General features: G+C 38.8%; 1 protein-coding gene across 1 annotated transcript in view; it reads right to left on the reverse strand.

Moving 5' to 3' along the window:
* Positions 1-18,733, reverse strand: part of rbl1 (retinoblastoma-like 1 (p107)) — a 38,832-nt gene extending 20,099 nt beyond the window's left edge. The window contains exons 1-5 of the mRNA XM_062996748.1: positions 18,507-18,733; positions 11,447-11,580; positions 10,449-10,649; positions 6,584-6,648; positions 5,283-5,411 (exon numbers count right to left, since the gene is read on the reverse strand). Coding sequence (XP_062852818.1) covers positions 5,283-5,411; positions 6,584-6,648; positions 10,449-10,649; positions 11,447-11,580; positions 18,507-18,665 — 688 coding nt within the window. The 5' untranslated portion in view covers positions 18,666-18,733. The remainder of the gene's footprint in view (positions 1-5,282; positions 5,412-6,583; positions 6,649-10,448; positions 10,650-11,446; positions 11,581-18,506) is intronic.
* Between the last annotated feature and the right edge of the window lie 2,965 nt (positions 18,734-21,698).

The following is a 21,698-nucleotide window of genomic DNA, read 5'->3' on the forward strand; positions in this document are numbered from 1 at the left end:
TACTGCCAGAAACCAATACTTTAACAAGATTTCAGACCAGATTAACTTTGATGTAGGGCTGCGCGATTTTCACGATTAATTCGGTTAATTCGCATGAACGTTTTCACCCGATGTTAGAATGTGACAATCGCGATGTGTTTACATACTTTTACTTTTATTTTAATTAAAATACCAACATGTCACGAAACAGAAACTGACCAGACGCTCGCGGAATATAAATCAGGGAAAGTTTAATATAAAAAGGGCAAAACAGAGTACAAAATCAGGTAGAGTCCAAAACCAGCGAAAACCAAAACAGTAAACGGAAGACAACAAGGATTATACACGGTAACGGTTAGATTCAGTAATAAGGAGCGCAAACACGATCGGCAAAACGAGACACAAACAGAAGAGTTTAATTAAGATTCACTGAATCAAACACCGCCGAACTGAATAAAAAATACGGAGCCGATGAGCGCGATCAGGATTGGCTGGAAAGTAACGAATTACATTTACTCGCGTTACTGTAATTGAGTCGTTTTTTTTGTGTACTTTTTAGAGTAGATTTTACAGCCTGTAATTTTACTTTTACTTAAGTAAGTTTTGTACTAAGAATTGTAATTCGCTACATTTTAAATAACATCCGTTACTGAGTAAAAAAATCGCGTCTGGGAAACTGCTGCAGTGAATTCTGCGATAGGGAGTCGGATCTTTTGTCTCGGTTCCTTATAAAGAGCCGTATGTATGTAACGACTCCCAAATGCGCGAATCGATTCCTTTATTTTGGCTTACAGGGCCGTTCAATAGAATCGAATCATTCTACGACACATAATAGTGGTTAATACAGTTTGAAAGTTTTATGGGACTAAAATGACACATTACACATCCTTAAATGTTTAAAATGTTGTATCCACCCCCCAAATCACAAGAGGACAAAATCAAAGCTGAGCTGAGTGATCACTTGATGCCCCCCCAATGTAGATACTGACACAGACTCACTCAGTGGTGGAAACAGCACAGTACAGGCTCGTGTTCCTTTTAAGAAATCTGTAAAGAACTTTTTGTAGTTTTTTTCCTAATGTAAGGAGGTTCTGCTGAACATTATTTAAAATAAAAGTTGTTTGTGAGCTATTCTTAGATATAGATAGATAAGGATATAGATAATTTTGATCTATTTTGTTTTAATTATTGTTAATTATTGTGATATCGATATTGTTATAAAGTTTAAGTCCCTTAAAAGGATAATTATAGGTGGTGCTGTTACTATTTTTGCACTTCTGCAGCCTTTAATTACAATGCAAAAAAAGAAATTTGAGTCTTATTTTAATTGCATTATACAAGAACAAAAAAAATCGTAATCGACAATCGGGTATAATTTTAAAATAATAGAGATTTTTTTTTTTTTTATGCAAAATCGCCCAGCCCTACTTTGGTGGTATTTAAAGAAAGCATGTGCAACACAAAAGCCATCAAGCTTCAATAATCTGGAAGCTTTTGCACAAGAAGAATTCCAGAAAAATGTGTTAGAAGCTTGTTAGAACTTACCAAATCAGGATGGTCCACCAAGCACTGAGGCAGGGGTTTGAACAACAGTGCAGATGGACATTTGATAAGAGAACTGAGAGATGCTTGTACGCATCAATAAAATGTTCTTATTCTGTTTACTGAGACCTCCTATTGAATATCATCAAATTCTATACATATCACCGTGATACTTTTTAAGTGGCTGAATATTTCAGATTGCAACTGTATATATACAGTGTATCACAAAAGTGAGTACACCCCTCACATTTCTGCAGATATTGAAGTATATCTTTTCATGGGACAACACTGACAAAATGACACTTTGACACAATGAAAAGTAGTCTGTGTGCAGCTTATATAACAGTGTAAATTTATTCTTCCCTCAAAATAACTCAATATACAGCCATTAATGTCTTAACCACCGGCAACAAAAGTGAGTACACCCCTTAGTGAAAGTTCCTGAAGTGTCAATATTTTGTGTGGCCACCATTATTTCCCAGAACTGCCTTAACTCTCCTGGGCATGGAGTTTACCAGAGCTTCACAGGTTGCCACTGGAATGCTTTTCCACTCCTCCATGACGACATCACGGAGCTGGCGGATATTCGAGACTTTGCGCTCCTCCACCTTCCGCTTGAGGATGCCCCAAAGATGTTCTATTGGGTTTAGGTCTGGAGACATGGTTGGCCAGTCCATCACCTTTACCCTCAGCCTCTTCAATAAAGCAGTGGTCGTCTTAGAGGTGTGTTTGGGGTCATTATCATGCTGGAACACTGCCCTGCGACCCAGTTTCCGGAGGGAGGGGATCATGCTCTGCTTCAGTATTTCACAGTACATATTGGAGTTCATGTGTCCCTCAATGAAATGTAACTCCCCAACACCTGCTACACTCATTTACATTTTCATTTACATTTTCAGCATTTAGCAGACGCTTTTATCCAAAGCGACTTACACAATGAGCAATTGAGGGTTAAGGGCCTTGCTCAGGGACCCAACTGTGGCAACTTGGTGGTGGCGGGGCTTGAACCGGCAACCTTCTGTTTACTAGTCCAGTACCTTAACCACTGAGCGATCACTGGCCCCTTGCAGCCCCAGACCATGGCATTCCCACCACCATGCTTGACTGTAGGCATGACACACTTATCTTTGTACTCCTCACCTGATTGCCGCCACACATGCTTGAGACCATCTGAACCAAACAAATTAATCTTGGTCTCATCAGACCATAGGACATGGTTCCAGTAATCCATGTCCTTTGTTGACATGTCTTCAGCAAACTGTTTGCGGGCTTTCTTGTGTAGAGACTTCAGAAGAGGCTTCCTTCTGGGGTGACAGCCATGCAGACCAATTTGATGTAGTGTGCGGCGTATGGTCTGAGCACTGACAGGCTGACCCCCCAACTTTTCAATCTCTGCAGCAATGCTGACAGCACTCCTGCGCCTATCTTTCAAAGACAGCAGTTGGATGTGACGCTGAGCACGTGCACTCAGCTTCTTTGGACGACCAACGCGAGGTCTGTTCTGAGTGGACCCTGCTCTTTTAAAACGCTGGATGATCTTGGCCACTGTGCTGCAGCTCAGTTTCAGGGTGTTGGCAATCTTCTTGTAGCCTTGGCCATCTTCATGTAGCGCAACAATTCGTCTTTTAAGATCCTCAGATAGTTCTTTGCCATGAGGTGCCATGTTGGAACTTTCAGTGACCAGTATGAGAGAGTGTGAGAGCTGTACTACTAAATTGAACACACCTGCTCCCTATGCACACCTGAGACCTAGTAACACTAACAAATCACATGACATTTTGGAGGGAAAATGACAAGCAGTGCTCAATTTGGACATTTAGGGGTGTAGTCTCTAAGGGGTGTACTCACTTTTGTTGCCGGTGGTTTAGACATTAATGGCTGTATATCGAGTTATTTTGAGTGAAGAATAAATTTACACTGTTATATAAGCTGCACACAGACTACTTTTCATTGTGTCAAAGTGTCATTTTGTCAGTGTTGTCCCATGAAAAGATATACTTAAATATCTGCAGAAATGTGAGGGGTGTACTCACTTTTGTGATACACTGTACATGCACACACACATGCGCAGTATGACCATCAACACCACCACCGTGCATTTTACTACAAGTGTTGTGCCAGAGTGAAACAGCTTTTCCCGAGTTGTAACCCATTACCTTCCCAACAGTTATGTGATTGTGGTGGGCAAATCTAAAGTACTATTTTGTACCTGCAGTCAGCTTTGGACCAAAAAGGCAGCAGCCTGCACAGTAGCTAAAGGTTGAAGAATATAAGCAAAATGTGAAACATTAGAAATTGGTATTTATGTATACATATCTATGTAGCTCCCCATGCACATCTGTGATGTGTTAATTTTAGTATACTTTTGTCAGATAAAGGCTTAAGCAAATTATTTTAATATTTTAGCAATTTAAGTGTATTTGTAAAGATAAATGTTGAATTTAATGACTGCAACTTTACACATTCTACAATATTCAAGTGAAGTGCAAAAATATGGGTCACTTAATGCAAAATTGCAAATGTAGGTCCTTCACCATATACTGTACGTCATATTGTGAAAAGATTTGGGTATCCAGAGAAATCTTAGTCTGTGCAGGGCAAGTCTGAAAACCAGAGTTGAATCTGCATTACTTTTAAAACTCAGACAGCATTGCATAAAAAAACTGTCATGTAACTTTGATAACCATAGCCACATGGGCTCAAAAGTAGTTTAAACAACCATTGTCTGCTGATTTTCAAAATCTACCGATTGATTAAAGGATAAGAAAAATGCAACATAAAAACTATTCTGCAAAGAGAAAGCCTTTAATCAATTCTTCGCAAAAACACAAGTCGATGATTATTTCAGCAAGACGTAGCCAGGCTTCTTTCTACGCATTTTACAACAGCATGGTTTTGTAGACAGTGCGCATGTGCTTGACTGGCATGCCTGCAGTCTAGATCTATCTTCTACTGAAAATGTGTGACGCATCATGAAGAGAATCAGACAACACTGACCACAGACGGTTGCAAAGCTAAAGTCTTCACTTGCAAAATGGCGACAATTATTATTGTTAGTTTCCAAATATTTAAAAAGTGTAATTAACAGGAGAGTTAATGTGTGTTACATTAACTCTCCTGTTAATTACACTTTTTAAATATTTGGAAACTAACAATAATGTTAGTGTTGAACATGCCTCTGTTCCAACTTTGTGTGTTGTATGTGTCAAAATCTAAACTTGTTTATTTGTTAAGTATCTGTCATATGGGGTCATCTGTGGAGTCTGAGCCACATGAGGACAGGCCCCAAAGCCAGTCCAGTGTTGTTTTGGTCATTAAAAAGTAAACTGTCAACACAGTCCAGGCTTGTATATGTTCTAGATGAGGTTTTCTTCAAGAATGTTCCAGTATTTAGTAAGAATTGAGAGACTAATTAATGCAGCCAATCTTTCTTTTCTTGCCACTGAGAAACATCCAAAACTGTAGACTTGGCAGTGCCTGTTTCACCCTGTTGGTGTAAAGTAGAGCATAGCCATAAACCATGCTCATTACACCTGATTTATGGAGTGTTGCAGTGATGGCTGTTTGTCCAAGAAATTCTCAAATTTCTGCACAAGACTTTCTGCTCGTATACAGTGACCGTATATAGTGTTCTTTACAATCTCCTTGACCAAAGCCTTTCTTGGCTGGATGACCAATTTGACTCAACCGCTATGAAATATACAGTCAGTTATGTGGTGTTTATTTAAATTTTAATGTAACTTTATGACTGTGTGCCTTACCTTTAAAATGTGAATTAATGAGTTCTTCCCTGTTGGAGCAGAGTAGAGCATTGCCATAAACCAAGTCCAGACAGCACAAGAGAAGATGGTAAGAGTTGACAAGATCATCTCCAATCATTTTGAAATTACCTGCAATCAAGCATAAACAGGTTTTAATATGCTGGAACTGACAGGATGACTAATTATTTTTAGTTAAGTGGATCTCTTAAAGCACCTAAAATTAATGCTCAGTTGTCAAGGCTTATCTAGTGGTTGATAAGGTGTTGCTAGGTGGTTGCTAGGGTGTTACTATGCCATTGGTAAGGCATATCTGGTAGTTAATAAGGTGTTGCTAGGTGGGTAATAGGATATAGGGAATGGTTGATAGTGTTCTTAGGAAGTTGTTGTGGTAATGGGTTGATTGCTAAGGAGTAGTTTTGCGGTAGCTAAGGTGCACTTAAGTGGGTGTGAATACTTTTACTCAGACTGATGACAGTGCAAGCACACAGTTTGTGGAGGTGTGAATACTTTTACTCTGACAGGTGTTTGTGTGTGGTTGCCAAAGTATTTTAGTTGGTTGCTAGGGTGAATAAAGAATTGTATAGGTGGATGGAGGAATAAGTAAAACGAGAAATAGAAGAGTGTGGGTCAGTGTTTGTAGATTGGAGGTGGACATGAATTTTGGTGGCTATTGTGTAAAGGAAAAATGATGTTTTTACAGGGGCAAAAATGTCAAAACGTCTTTAAATTTGTAGTGGTGGCGGTACCCCGAGATAGCAAATCCAAAACGGTGTCTATCGGTCAAGCAGAAATACATTCGACATATCTTTTAAAAAATAATGGAAGTAAATGGGACAAAACTGTAAATAAAAGCGGGCATGGATGGTGAACGAGTTGCTAGGGTTTTGCTACAGGTGTACAGAGATTGCTAAGCTGTTGCTAGGCAGTTGCCAAGGTGTATCGGGTGTTTGCTATTGTGTTGCTAGGTGGGTAGTAGGATAAAGTGTGAGGTTGCTAAGGTGGTCCCAGGTGGCTGCAGTGATATTTTGTTGATTACTTAGCAAACATATAACTACACCTAAGGCGTAGCTGGTGGTTACACATAGGAAAACTAAGCAATATTACAATTCTTTTGAAATACAACTACATACAAATTTTAAAGAGACAATAATACCCTATCAATACACCCTGTTAAGTACATAAACTGTTTTTTGTTTTTGTTTTTTTGTTTTTTACAATTATCCATTGTAAAATCCATTTATCCATTTTCTTTCATTCATCATTATCTCCCAGTTAATAACACCAGTAAAAGTCATTCCTACCTTTGGTATGCACAAATAGGGTCCAACAGAACTTAAAAACCTCACTGATGTGACATGGAAAACGCCTAGAAAAAAAGCAAACAAAGCATTTTGCTTCATGATATTTAACGGCTTAAACAACACACATGATCTTTTCACAATGAAAATATAATTCAACACATACTGAACAACACTCAATCAGAAATCGATTGTTGCTTCATGCCTTCATTTAGACAAGCATAAGATTAATTTGGGTGGTCAGAAAATAGCTTTGTATTGTAGATTCCGGGAGTTTGGAAATGCTATTATTGAAAGAAACTAAAAATCTTCATTTACTTCTGTAGTGTCTGGTTAGTTTGTTTGTTTGGATTTTAACGCCATGTTTAACACATTTGTGCCATTTAATGGCAACAATAGGTATTACGTATGTCTTTATATTTTGGTCCATTTTATATTTTCATCTTTATTTTTATGGTTGCGAGGTAGGTTAGGACTGTTCTTGTGTTGTCTTGTGTAAGAATTTCTTTTATGGTTTCAGGCATGTGCACTTGTTCTCTTTCCTTGGTGTACTTGGGGCATTCCATCAGAATATGTTTTATTGTTACAGGTGTTTGGCAGATTTCACAGGTTGTAGTTTTTTCTCCTTTTACCAGGTGTTGATGGGTTATTCTGTCGTGGCCAATTCGGCACCTTGTGTATATGACTTGATCTATGCGTCGTCCCTGGTGAATTTGTGGTTTAGCATTGATGTTTGGGTGTATTTCACGGAGTTTGATGGTGGTCTGGGTTTCATTCATTTTGCCATTTTTTCCTTGAGAGATTTGGGATTTTAATGTTCGTTGTATTTTGTCTTGTTTATTCTCTAGCTAGCTGATCTGCCTTTTCATTCCCTGATCCCGCTGCGTCCTGGTACCCAGCATAGCTGTATGTCATATTCCATGTGCACGATTCTAGAGCTTTAAGGCATGATTGAGAGTTGAGAGAGATTAATTTGTTCAAGTTGTCATCAAGTTTGTTCAACGTTTTCTATTTGGTTTGAAAAAGATATTGAATTATTCTCAGTTGTAGCTGTTTTTCCTTCAGTACCCATTTCCTTTCAGTTTGTAGCCATATAAAGGGAATATAAACTGCAGTAGGTGTCTGGTTGAATTGCATTGGTGATACTGTTAATGCTTAGACTTAAGAGAGTAACTGAAGGAATACTCCCTTGTGGGACTCCCACCTCCTAAGGTGTTTACTTGATAGGGTGTTGATAATCCTCATGGAACTCAAGATAGAGAGTTATCCTTTAAAGCCCAGTTGGAGATCTCTTAGGATTCCAAACCTCCATGTGGTGCCATGTGCTTTCTGAAAACTAATACAGCATGTTCATTTCCGATGAAGACAATACTGATGAATGAGGTTTTCCCCTATGGTCTGCATATGGGTAAGTCTACTGTTAAGTCTAACTTAATTGTGAGGGATGTTTGATCTTATTAGGGCTGTTTGGTCATATGGTTGGTGTGCACTCAGGTCATAGTTTTTGTTCATAGTGAAATCTTTATTTGCTGGGTTTTTTAGGCACTTTCTCTCACTTTCACCCTTTTTCTCCCAATTCAGCGCAGCCAATTAGTCTTCCGCTGCTGGGGACCCTGATCGCGTCCGAGGAGGGTATGTATGGTGGATTCGCACAGAGAGTCATGCACTGATTTCCGAATCCTTCTGCTTCTGTACAGATCTGAAAAATCGAACTCAGAGAAAATCCCAGTGCTCTTCTTGGCAGAATATTCTGTTGTGCCACCTAGGCACCCATGATGAAATCTTTTGATGATGGATTTTTGCATGGGGTGAGTTGAATTACCAGAAGGCAAATCGGCTACTGGGATAAGAAACATGACCAGTTGTCGTAGCTCAACAAAACTGTCTTACATGACATGACAGTTCCATTGGATGATGGGGTTTGCTTTCATTTGGGTTGAGATAATAGTACATGGCATACCTTTTGGCAACAAACTCTGGTTGTGGCGCAGTAGGCAGTGCTTCATTTCATTATTTATTATTTGGTCTGATTTGCTTAAGTTGGGTTCTTAATAATTTTTTCTTGGGGTAAGTTTTCTTTTTTTTACTTTGCTACTAGATGAATTATGGTTATTTGTTTGGGTTTGGTCTTAAAGCAGAGCTTTTTTGGCAGGTAATCAGCTGTGGTTAGTCTTTGGCAGCCTGCCAAAAGGAAGTTACATAACTAGACAATCACATTGACGTTACAACATTACATTTGATCTTTCAAACTTGAAGCTAGAGAACTCATTGACCAGTTTTTGTGCCTCCGGGTAGCTCACCTTTTTGGTGTGCATGTTTGTTTATTAGGATTCTTACGTCATGTTTTACACTTGGTTGGTTGGTTACATTCACATAGGTAGGTTACTCATGATTCATCAGCTCAAGTTCGATGTCAAACAGTCACAAACCCACACAGACAAAAGAGGAAAGTGCACACAAAGGACACAGGCCGCTCCACCTGAGAACTTAACCTTTTTGTTGTGAGGCGACAGTGCAACCCACCAAGCCATCCTCCTGGTGCTTTTAATTGTTTGAATCTCCTTCACCCTTGTCCAGAGCGGACATGCTTTCTTAAAGGCTCCTTGTGGGCCTCCCTGACCTGTTCTCATTTATCGCAGGAAATAGACAACAAACTACAAGGTCCTAGTCAGTATCACAATATAACATTTATCTTTTTGGGTTGAGTATGGAATGCATTGTTGTATGTTTAAGGCTCATCTTTCCTATTCCCCCATAGAGTTCTGAGCCCAACAAACAGAAGCACATAGCCGCAGAACTCAAGCAAATGTAGACCATGGATACAGGAAGATACACTCAAACAACAGAAGATAGATACAGCCCAGGGCAAATTTTGATTGGTCAATTCATTGGAATTGGACGTTGGAAGTTGAAATACTGTGTTGGAGCAGTGGTAGAGTAGCAGCAGAAGACTATGTCATGTCCCCAATGTTTCCAAGTACTTGCACATATCAAATAATACAATAGTTTGTAACAAAGTCACAATGGTTTAATTAGTTTGAAAAGAAAATGTGGAGGAAAATAGGAAATAATTACCTTATTATAATAATATAAAAGGGTATTTCCTCTCCTCTGTATTTACGTGCCCCAGACGTTTTTGCTGTACGTCATGGGACCGTCAGCCAATCAGGAACGGGGCTTGGGGATAAACAAGGAAGAGAGTGATTGGGAAAGGATGCATGGTGGCCGGCGTTGCGAACTTCTCCCACTTGCGGAATATACTTTTTTGACTGTCGTTTTTTTTCACGCATAAAAGTGTGCGCACACGCCACTCTTTTGTGGTGGTTTGGAATAGCGTGGACAGACAACAAAGGAACTGAGCGTCACGTTGGGAGCTGCAACGGACCCACACCACGCCAACGGGCTTAAGGTGGTGAGCTACCTGGGTTAAGGAGGGACCGCCGAGTCCCGGTTTAGTTGAATAAACTGTTGCCCTCCCTATCTTACTGGATTTTGCTCTCCTCGGTCCGCAAACTATGTGGTGGCCGCCGGGCCTTTATTAACTTTTGAACTTGGGAATGTGCATGATAACGTAGCTTGGTCTTTGTTTGTATTTGTATTTGTAGTGTATCTGTCAAAAGTGTCAGGTAATCGGGTTAAGAAATAATTTAGCTTAATAAATGCATTGTATAATTGTTAAAACTTTCTTTGTGTGGTGAGCTAGGGGAGAGGGAATTTACGTCACCCCATCCTAAAAGGTGTTTGTACGTACTAGCTTTTTTCCATTCCTTTGAACTAAATATATCAAGGATTAGAATTTAAAGTGTGAACGTTACAAGTTCTCAAGTAGAAAATCTGGCATGTCGAACTAAACAAAAATTATATTTACCTGTGTTTTCTGCCTCGTGGCTGACGTGGAGGTTCACCCCGAGGATTCTGAAACATGTCTGAAAAAATTGTCTCAAATTTGCGGAAGATTACAGTAGACACTTCGAAATTCCTCTCAAGTCGACTTATGCGGTTACAGAAATCCTCTGTAAGGTTTGACATGACTGCCCATTTCTTCATCTTGCTAAAAAACTCGATGAGACTGAAACAAAGTGCACATGTGAACACAAGCATTAATGAGTGATGTACAATATATATTCTGTCCTTTACCAAACTTTAAAACGATTATATATAGCATGTAGGGAACGTCACTATGTGTGCAGCCATCAGGCAACGAGGGGCACTCCACCACCATGCCATTCTTGGTCCCTTTAAAACTATACTTCTCCTTTTTCCTTGATGGTCTGAGAGAGTGTCTGTTTCAGCTTGACCAGAGAGAGCCAGCACCAGAGCAGCATTAATACATTGTCATTTGGGATCACATCAGCTTCTATCGTGATGGTGGTTCGTGACTGGTTTACCAATTACCCAAGATTTCTCAATATCTTTCTGCCTGCATACTCTCCCTTTCTAAACCGCATAATATAGGAGTTTTTTAGGCATGGCAATGGAAAGTGTATGACCGAGAACCTTGCATCTGTGTTCACCTCAAACAGGCCATGGAATAAGATTGTTTAGACATTTTAGTTGACGCGTGCCAGGCTCAGGATCGGGCATGCAGGAGGATTTTTTCCCCTGCTGCCTGGCTAGGGCTAATATTGTCTGTGATGTTGATGACCCAAACCAAAGACCATGTTTGTGTTGTTTAGTGTATTATATTGTACAGTAATTAAAGAAAAATATACAAATTTACACATTTGTTAAGTCTTTTGTTGGAATTATGTTTTCTTGAATTAGCTTCTTAAATACTGCTCAGTTATTTTGAGTATGTGACAAGTTGCAAGCCACGTGTATGCAAGAGATTTTTAAAAGGATTTGAATGCTGAAAAACATTTTTACCTTAATTTGGAGGAGCGCAGTATCCTGGTGAGTGAGACACAGTTGCCCTCAGCCATGCCACTTCCAATGGTGGGAATAGAAGCTTTGCGACAGGCAGCATACAGAGAACAGGCAAGCCAGTGCACAACCTCACCCTGTGAGTGTAAAACAATCAACAGTGTGTATGAATACATGAAATATAGTAAAATTCTGCACACAGAAGAGCCATCAAGAAATCTTATTAGTACAATGAGACATTACCTTGCATTCAAACATGTTTAATATGTTACACTGTTCATGAGGTGCTAAAAGCTATAGCTAGCAATAAGGGACTGCTACCCATCTGCACATACACACAACTCAAAGGACCTTAAAAACTAATCGATGTAAAAGCAATCACCGAAATATAAGTAAGTAAGTAAGTAAGTAAATTTTATTTATAAAGCACTCTTAAAACAACTTACGTTGACCAAAGTGCTGTACATCGAATAAGCATACATAACACAACAATATATTAAAAAAGTAAGAACCAAATAAAAATACAGAGTAAGAGACAAAATAAAACAAATACAAATAGACTAAACAATTAAAATTAACACAGCTCCTCACTGTTCAAATGCCAGCTTATAAAGGTATGTTTTTAGGAGTGATTTAAAAACAGCGGCCGAAGGTGCTTGTCGAATATTAGGAGGTAGAGTGTTCCATAGCCTCGGAGCATAAACTGCAAATGCACGATCACCTTTTAGCTTCAAACGAGCCCTAGGAACAGTCAACAAACTCTGAGTGGCTGATCTTAAAGATCGCTGTGCGGTTGCGGGAGAAAGCATACCACTGAGATAAGCCGGGGCTCGACCATTAAGCGCTTTAAAAACAAATAAAAGCACTTTAAAATGAATCCTGTGCTGAACAGGCAGCCAATGTAGTGAGGCAAGGACTGGTGTAATATGGTTTCTTTTCTTGGTATTAGTCAGTAACCTTGCTGCTGCATTCTGGACTACCTGCAAGCGCCGCAACAGAGACTGACTAATCCCAATATACAGAGAATTACAGTAGTCAATTCTTGCAGAAATGAATGCATGAATAACTTTTTCCAGGTCAGAATAGCAGAGAAAAGGCTTAATCTTCACAATATTTCTGAGCTGGAAGAAGCTATTCCTTACCACAGAGTTGATTTGTTTATCAAATCGGAGGTCAGAGTCAAAGATAACACCAAGATTTCTCACAGATGTTTTGACACATGTAGACAAGTGACCAAGGTTATTGGAGACACTATTGATGTGATGAGGACCCCCAAAAACGATAACCTCTGACTTGCTTTCATTCAGCTGAAGAAAATTGTCAGCCATCCACCTCTTTATGTCCTCAAGACAACTGCTAAGAGATGTTAACGAGCCATTGTCATTCGGTCTAATGGGAAGATAAAGCTGTATGTCATCAGCATACAGGTGAAAGCTGACATTGTGCTTCCTAATTATTTGACCCAATGGCAGCATATAGAGAGAAAAAAGGAGGGGCCCTAGTATGGACCCTTGTGGAACACCACAAGAGACATCAGCAGAAGAAGAGAAATAGCTGCTAATATTCACTGAAAAGGTTCTATTCTTAAAATAAGATATGAACCAATTCAGGGCCTCTCCCTGTAACCCCACCCACTTTTCCACTTTTTTTATAAGAATAACATAACATTTTTAAACTCACAAGCAGTATGTAGGGAGCAATAGTTTTTGCTTGTCTATACTACATAAGTAAAGTCATTTTAAATTCATCTTGTCAGCTTTTAGTGATTTACTAAGAAGTTTCACAACCTCAATTTAGTTTGAAAACTTAAAGAAAAAGTATATCGGATACATTAAAGGGGGTAGGGCTGAGCATTTTATATAAGCATTTTGTATAAGTTTTTACATCATAAATGGCCACAACACAACAAAATTCCTAAAAAAAACAGCTAGACTCAAATTGCATTACCCATTTCCCAATGCGTTCCATAATGAATGCACTAGCAAATCTAGTAAAACAAGCTAGTTTTACTAGCTAGTTGGGGGGACTCCCAGCATCATAAAGAAATAACCAATGCTATCACATAGAACTTGGCTAAATATATGGTGTTGTTTACAACAGAGCTACATTCCATACAGAGTAAGAACCCCACTTAGACAATCTTATCCAAGTACCTCCCCTGTGTTCAATCTGGGTTTAAAGAGTATACTCTTGCTTACTATAACAAACATATCCATTAGCCTTGGAGATATGCCTAAACATTTTAAATGTGCAGTTATTAAACACCTGATCATGAAACCTCATCTATAGGCCAAAACTAAACCTTTGTTTGGTTTACAAGATTCTAGAACAAGCAGCATCATGTTTTCATTTAAAAACAGTACTAAGGAATCATTTTAATCAGGATTTAGACCACACCATAGTACTAAAACTGCAATAATTCGGGTAGTTAACAGATAATGGATGGATCTCTGGTATTACTTTAAGGTGAAACCTTGATGCTTTCTCAGTGGCATCTTGCTTGGTTGTAAATAAATTATAAATAATTCTTTACAACATGGCATCATGTACTGCATTGAGACCTCCCAGCCAGCTTCACATTCCTAGACAGGTTCTAATTAGGCAAGGTGATTCAAAACATTCTGCTGTAATCACACCTCTGAAACTGAACCCAAATAAATTTGGTTAACTGGTTGATTTAGTAGCTAGTAGTTAAATTAGTTTTTTCCACACAGGACCAGGTAGGGCTAAACAACTCTAAACTATTCTAAAGCACTAGATTTTACTTCAACTTAAGCCTCAGTTGACTCACACAGCAAATGCACAAAGAAAATTAATGAAGTAATATTTTAGAGAAGCAAGGAAATTTGTTAATACTGCCATTTCTTTTGTTTAACCCCAACACAATACTGCTTATTTTTTAAGGAGTTATTACAAAAGCTGAGAGATGATTTAATTGCAACAAAAGGGCAATAAGTACAAAATCTTGAACATAACTAGACAGACCATTAGGGATATTATGTGGAAGTTCCGAACTTCCTGGCTATGAAAAAAAGCCCAAAATTTAATTCAAATGCCAAAGCAGAAAAAGCACTGTGTTTCATCAAAAGACTAACATGATAACATGAAAAGACTAGGATAAATACTGTACAACAGTGGCAACAATAAGATCACTAAACAATCAAGGACATCCAAGGCCAGACTTCATGACACACATCACACTTGACCATGAAGCACAGAAAGGGTTGACAAATAAACAGAAGGAATTCGGAAAGGCCAAAGTTCCCAGACACAGTTATATTAAGTGAAAAAACAAAACTGGAAATGTTTGGCCACGTTTGGCCACATCTGGTGCAAGAAAAGACTAGGCTTATGACCAAAAGTATACTATACCCAATATTTGTCACAACATAGAGATGGGTCAGTGATGATGTGGGGATGTTTTCTGCTGCAAGAACTGTCAACTGTCAATATTTGCAGAAATCCCTAGCATTATGATGAGGAATGTTATACCTTAGGTTGGTGACACTTGAAAGTTTCCATCAAGACAATGATCATATGCACACCTGGACAGTTTATCCAATAGCTATAACCAATCCTTTCAAGCTCATTAAGACTGAAATTTTCATTTAAAAACACCTCTGTAATTTTACATTAAAGCAGATTTTATTATTGATGACTGTGTAAGGAACCAGCTTGCATCATAAGGCTAAGTTCACACTACACAATCTTAGCCCTGATTTTCCACTTGCCAACAGGTTGTCGGAATCGCTAGTAATATACACTGATAGATAGATAGATATAGATAGATACTTTATTGATCCCGAAGGAAATTAGTAGCATTGTACAGAGTCCCAGTAGCATTGTACATCAAATCAAATACACACTATAAAGAAAAAAATGACAACAATATAAATTTGAGAGAGAATCAGACATTCGCTGTCCATGTTATCAGCTCCACTTACCATATTGAAGCACTTTGTAGTTCTACAATTACTGACTGTAGTCCATATGTTTCTCTGCATGCTTTGTTAGTCCCCTTTCATGCTGTTCTTCAATGGTCAGGACCTTCCACAGGACCCCCACACAGCAGACATTATTTGGTGGATCATTCTCAGCACTGCAGTGACACTGACATGGTGGTGGTGTGTTAGTGTGTGTTGTGCTGGTATGAGTGGATAAGACACAGCAGCACTGATGGAGTTTTTAAACACCTCACTGTCACTGCTGGACTGAGAATTGTCCACCAACCAAAAATATATCCAGCCAACAGTGCCCAGTGGGCAGCGTCCTGTGACCACTGATGAAGGTCTAGAAGATGACCAACTCAAACAGCAGTAATAGATGAGTGATCGTCTCTGACATTACATCTACAAGGTGAACCAATTAGGTAGGAATGTCTAATAGAGTGGACAGTGAGTGGACACGGTATTGACAAACTCCAGCAGCGCTGCTGTGTCTGATCCACTCATACCAGCACAACACACACTAACACACCACCACCATGTCAGTGTCACTGCAGTGCTGGGAGTGATCCACCACCTAAATAATACCTGCTCTGTGGGGGTCCTGATCATTGAAGAACAGGGTGAAAGCAGGCTAAAAAGTATGTAGAGAAACAGATGGACTACAGTCAGTAATTGTAGAACTACAAAGTGCTTCTTAATGTAAGTGGAGCTGATAAAATGAACAGTGAGTGTAGAAACAAGGAGATGGTTTTAATGTTATGGCTGATCAGTGTATCCTGTATGCTAAATAACTGGATCTATTGGCGAGTCCAAGTCCTGTAGTGTAAAAGTGTTGCGACCGGTTTGTGACCGGTAGTGAGCGCAGCGTCAAGCTACAGCCAATCAGAATGCAAGATACTGAATGAGGGGAAATGGGGCGGGGTGGGCGGTATTCGCTTGTTAAGTGTGACGTCACGCGTCATTTCCGGGGCCAAACGAACCTAATCGCAAACGCAAACAACTATGGCTAAACCTTTTTATATATATATTGTAAGATCAATATTGCACTAATTGTAATGATCTATGTTTATTGTCATAAATATTTTCTGTTTGGTTAAAGAATACTTATTTGAGGTGACTTGGTATTTCAGCTATTGATGATTTTTCCTGGTAATCAGTGTATGCTGTTATTCATTATTCCTCTTCGGTGGAGCCTGCGGGGGGCAGAATTGTACTGACTCTATATACCGACAATATTTATATAAATATACGGAAAGAAAGAGGACGTGGAGCAACAGATTTATGATCGTAGTTTTGTTTGTTATACGCCAATTGCGAACATAGTGAGTTTTTATAAGAAACTTGGATTAACGGATGAGTCAATGTAAGAAGAAAGTTAAAATAAATTCTGTTTGTGGAAAACTTAAGGAACTCGTGTTGCTGTCGTTGGAAATTGGATTTACAAACATTACCCGAGTCATAAATGTCTAGTCCTTCTCAATAGCGGTCTGGACGAGAAAAGGTCTTATTATATACATATATTATATATATATTAGAAACATACATTAAGATACAAATAAGACCAGATGTGCAGTACACTAGTGCACTTCAGGTAATCTGAATATCATGAAAAGTTCATGTCATTATTTCATTTCATGTCACCTCATCAAGAGGTAAGCGGTCATATTTTTAATTCATTACATGAAAACTGACATTTCTAACTCTTTGGTTTTACTTTTAATCAGTATAGCTTATAGCTTATATAGTAAAAATCCAGAATCTCACATTATTATATGAAATAAAAAAAAAAAGCTTGAAACACGTGTAATGAATATACAATGACAGTTTACCTTTTTACATTGAATTATGAACAAAAATATTACTTCATGATATCTAATCGCAAGGAAAGCGGTAATAAGACAGTTGGGTAGTTTTTTCTCGACTCGGACCTGTTGAAGCAGTACGGCACACAGCACTGTGGCTTATTGAAAATACGAGGGACTCGGCCAACTTGGACCCGGATGTGACGTTTCATAAGGTCGACCCGTCACCACTTAACAAGCGGATACAAACATCAACAAGTATGAAGTATCGCTACAGCAACATATAGTTTCTATTAGAGTACATTGGGATACACACACGACCACATAGCCTTTCGCTGATCGGTAATGTAGTGTGCAACTCCGGATAACAAGAGATCAGGCTGTGTGGTGTAAACAGTACATTGATCTGACCACTTTGAAAGTCGTGTAGTGCTATCGTGGCATAAGTCTAACTCAGGGTTATTTGGGTTTTCGTGGAGGGGTTATTTATTAGGTTGGATGGGGTGCAGTATATGAATACTATTAGTACTACAAACGCTGCATTAATCAAGACTATACGTACAGACAACTATCTGTATTAGTGACAAAACAACTATGTACAAAATCACTGTCAGTGCTGCTGTTGCGCTTTTACTGTCCAAATACACTTTCAGGTGCTTTTGTGATTCGGATGCAACCAAGTACACTATTAGAATCTGTACATGATACTGTATATTGGTCACAAATTACAGTTTCATATTTGTTTGTTTATTTGGATTTTAACGTCATGTTTTACACTCTTTGGTTACATTCATGACAGGAACGGTAGTCACTCGTTACACAAGGTTCATCACTTCTCAAGGTTATGTCGAACACAGTCATGGACAATTTTGTATCTCCAAATCACCTCACTTGCATGTCTTTGGACTGTGGGAGGAAACCGGAGCATCCGCAGGAAACCCACGCAGACACGGGGAGAACAGTTTCATGTGGTCTAAAAGACTGAACAAGTGTAAATAACGTGACACTGGCCAAGCAGATAGTTAAGCAAATAGAATGAGCTTTTGTCTGATTCGAAATTAGTATTTAATTAACGAGAGTTAACGTACATGCAGATGATCAAAATTACGCAAGCTTAATACTTAGCTAATGTTTCAGAACAACCCGCTACTTAAGCAGCATTAAGGACCTTATTTATATCACCAATTTAATCCCTAAATTACAGTGTAGTCTAAACTTAGTGTGTTTCAAAAATGTTAATGTTCCAAAACCAAACAAAGCCAGCGTTAGTGAAGAACAGCTGTGTGTTACAGCTAAGCACACGACGTTGCTCACCTCAAGAGTGTATGTGTTCCATACAGAAGTAAAGTTCTGATACGCCTCTGTCGCCGTCTCCTCGTCCATGTTTAATTCCTGACAAAGCATTTCGAGACTTCTCCGGATCAATCCACCATCGTCTGATTTCCCAGACTCAGACTCGGTATCTCCTTTCATGCTTAAATATGTAAATAATTACTATGCCCTCTATCAACAAATAAACGAGTAAGCAGGAGCGTCGTCCTCCAGATAATATCCCACAATGCCCGTAGCTCCGAGTGGCGCGAAATCTGCAGCCTTCCAGCCAATAGAAAAGAGGCGTGGGCGTTAACTTTTTAACACCCCTATCAGTCGTGTAACAACAAACATGGCTGTTGCATGTGTGCGGATGTGTTGGATGTTTGTGGCTGAAGCGCCACTGTAATTAAATATGTATAAATAAAAGTAGTTCTTGTCCTGGGTCTTTCAAATAACATTAATAAAATACTAAATTATAAATTTTAATGTGCAAAAACAGTATATTACATAAGAAGTTGAACAAATACATACTTGGTTTAGGACAAGCTGTAAAGATTATAATTACAGAATTATTACATATTACAAGAAATCAAACCATTGTTTTTATTATAATGGGTTTATGGTATATTTTCATGGCTGCAATCTAAACTTTTATTTCATTTTCATGAACCTCTTCATCCTGGTTAGGATATCAGTGTATCTCAGACAATAGACATAAGGCAAAAGGTGATTGTAGCCTAGTGGTTAAGGTACTGGACTAGTAATCAAAAGACACTGCCAGGTTGCCACTGTTGGGCCCTTAACCTTCAATTGCAAGTCGCTTTGGATAAAAGCGTCTGCTAAACGCTGAAAATGCAAATATACTCTGTACTAAACTCTGTGTAAACTGCAGTTCTAAATCTTTTATTCTCTTAGACCCCTTTCCTAAGGGGCAAATCAAATATGTGTCCATTCTCAAAGACCCAACATAGGCTATAGGTAGTTTAAAATATTTACATTTACTGCATTTTAGCAGACGCTTTTATCCAAAGCGACTTACAGTACTGTGACAGTATACAATCTAAGTAATTGAGGGTTAAGGGCCTTGCCCAACAGTTGCAACCTGGCAGAGGTGGGGCTTGAACCGCCGACCTTCTGATATCTAGTCCAGTATCTTACCCACTAGATAGGGCTACAGCTGCCCTTTCACAACAGAACTATATGACTTCTCAAGAAGTATCCCATTTGCTAATTAGCCTATTGATTTTCCTGTCCCATCAAATGTATAATGTTTTACTCTTCACAGTTAAATGCCCATTGTCTTTTTGCATGGCTGCCCAATCCCAGCATGGATCAGTTTACCATACCTAATGCAAATACAGACCAGAACTGGTTCAGATAGGCCCTGATCATTATTAAATCTGGCCCAGATCCAGCCAAAATCTGAATACATTTTAGACATCAGGCCCAAATGTGGCACAAACTCAATGTTCCATTTTAATATGAAGTGGTCCAGTTTCAACCCAGACTCCAGATGCCAGATCTGGGCATCTTAGCATTTTTTATTCAATTCAGTTCATGCAAAGAACATAGACACATTTAGCAATGTTGTATGCAATTTATTGGCAGGTATAAAGACAAGCTGGTAATGCTAATAGCCTGTTCATTAATCCAATTAACTGGGCAAAAAGGTAGGAAACACCCTGGACCAATCTATCACACGGCACACACACACACACACACACTCAGGGCAAACTCTAGTATATCAAATTGGCCTGACTACATGTCTTTGGACTTGTGGAAGGAAACCGTAGCACCCAAAGGAAACCCACACAGACACAGGGAAAACATGCAAACACATAGGAAGGACCCAGACCCCTCCACATAGGAATCAAACCCAGGACCTTCTTGCTGTGAGCTGACAATGCTCGAAAAAGAGTTATCTTATGTAATTGCAAATGAGACATTCGTAATATCATTAAATTTTTGAGATTCTATTGATGCTTCAACATCCAAAACATTTAATATAATAATATAATATAAAATGCAGAAACATATTATGTGGAGGACCTGAAAATAATGAAAGAGAAAAATAAATTAGTGTTGGGAATAATTTGTGGTCATAACAAATTAACCTCCATCCCCTTGTTTAGCTTTAAGATGTCATAAAATCCAAAGATCAACATTTAATGTCATTGTATGTAACAAGCAACACATAGCACACAGTCTTATTTTTTTTTGCACATTCTTTGGTTGGTATCTACAAAGGAAAGGTTTATATGACTCTGCATGATTAAAAATGTGAAAATTTCTACATGAAGCCTGCAAAGTTGAGAAACCTTAAGCCAAGGTAAACATTTATCATTATAATAATGCTCCTTAACTTTGTGTAATGAATTAGGCTGTGACACCATCTTTCACCAGCAGACAACTAACTGTAGTGGTTCACAAAGAAGTACAGCTCAACCCTGAGTGTTTGTTTAACATGGACACAGCCATTTAGGTAGACGACTGGTAAAATAACTTTGCAAAAAGAGAGATGAAGGAAAGAATATAACCTACTGCTTAAACTCTAATAATTCTAAGCGAATTAAAAATGTAAACCAATCAGTAATGTCAGCTTGTGTTTGTGTTTATTTGTTAAGATTAGTTAAGTCACTTTCTTTCATGTCACAAACTGAAATGGTTCCTTCACTTTTTCTTTCCTGCCTATACCACTCAGTTCATTGGTTTTCCGAGTCTTGTTTTATTGTTACTTTTAAATGACTTAGTTTGTGTGACAGTTCTTTTGGCACCTTCTGTTTAATTTCTGTTCGGCCACTGCACTTGGGTCCAGAATTAACTTGGCAGTGAGTCATTCCACTCCACCCAGTTACAGAAAGACTCAGCCAGCCATGGACCCAGCAGAGTTGGATAGAGTCAAACTAGCCATAAAGCAAGGGGTCATGTTAGGCCAAAATTAGACTGCCAATCCTGAAACTGACATGCCCAGAGCGCCCCCTACCAGTGAGCCTTACTTTGAAATGATTGAGATTAACTCCAACTAAGTGCGAGTACATGTATTTTTGTACTTGCCAATACCAATACCAAAACTACTTCGAATTAATCAAAAACATTATGGAATAGTGTAGCCGTTAGTGTAAAATAGTGCAGTACAACAGTTAACTTGTCTCTTTGGGTACACGCACTGAAGAAAAACATAACATAAACCCA

This window comes from Trichomycterus rosablanca, chromosome 6 (genome assembly GCF_030014385.1).
Source record: "Trichomycterus rosablanca isolate fTriRos1 chromosome 6, fTriRos1.hap1, whole genome shotgun sequence".
In the NCBI taxonomy this organism is placed as follows: domain Eukaryota; kingdom Metazoa; phylum Chordata; class Actinopteri; order Siluriformes; family Trichomycteridae; genus Trichomycterus; species Trichomycterus rosablanca.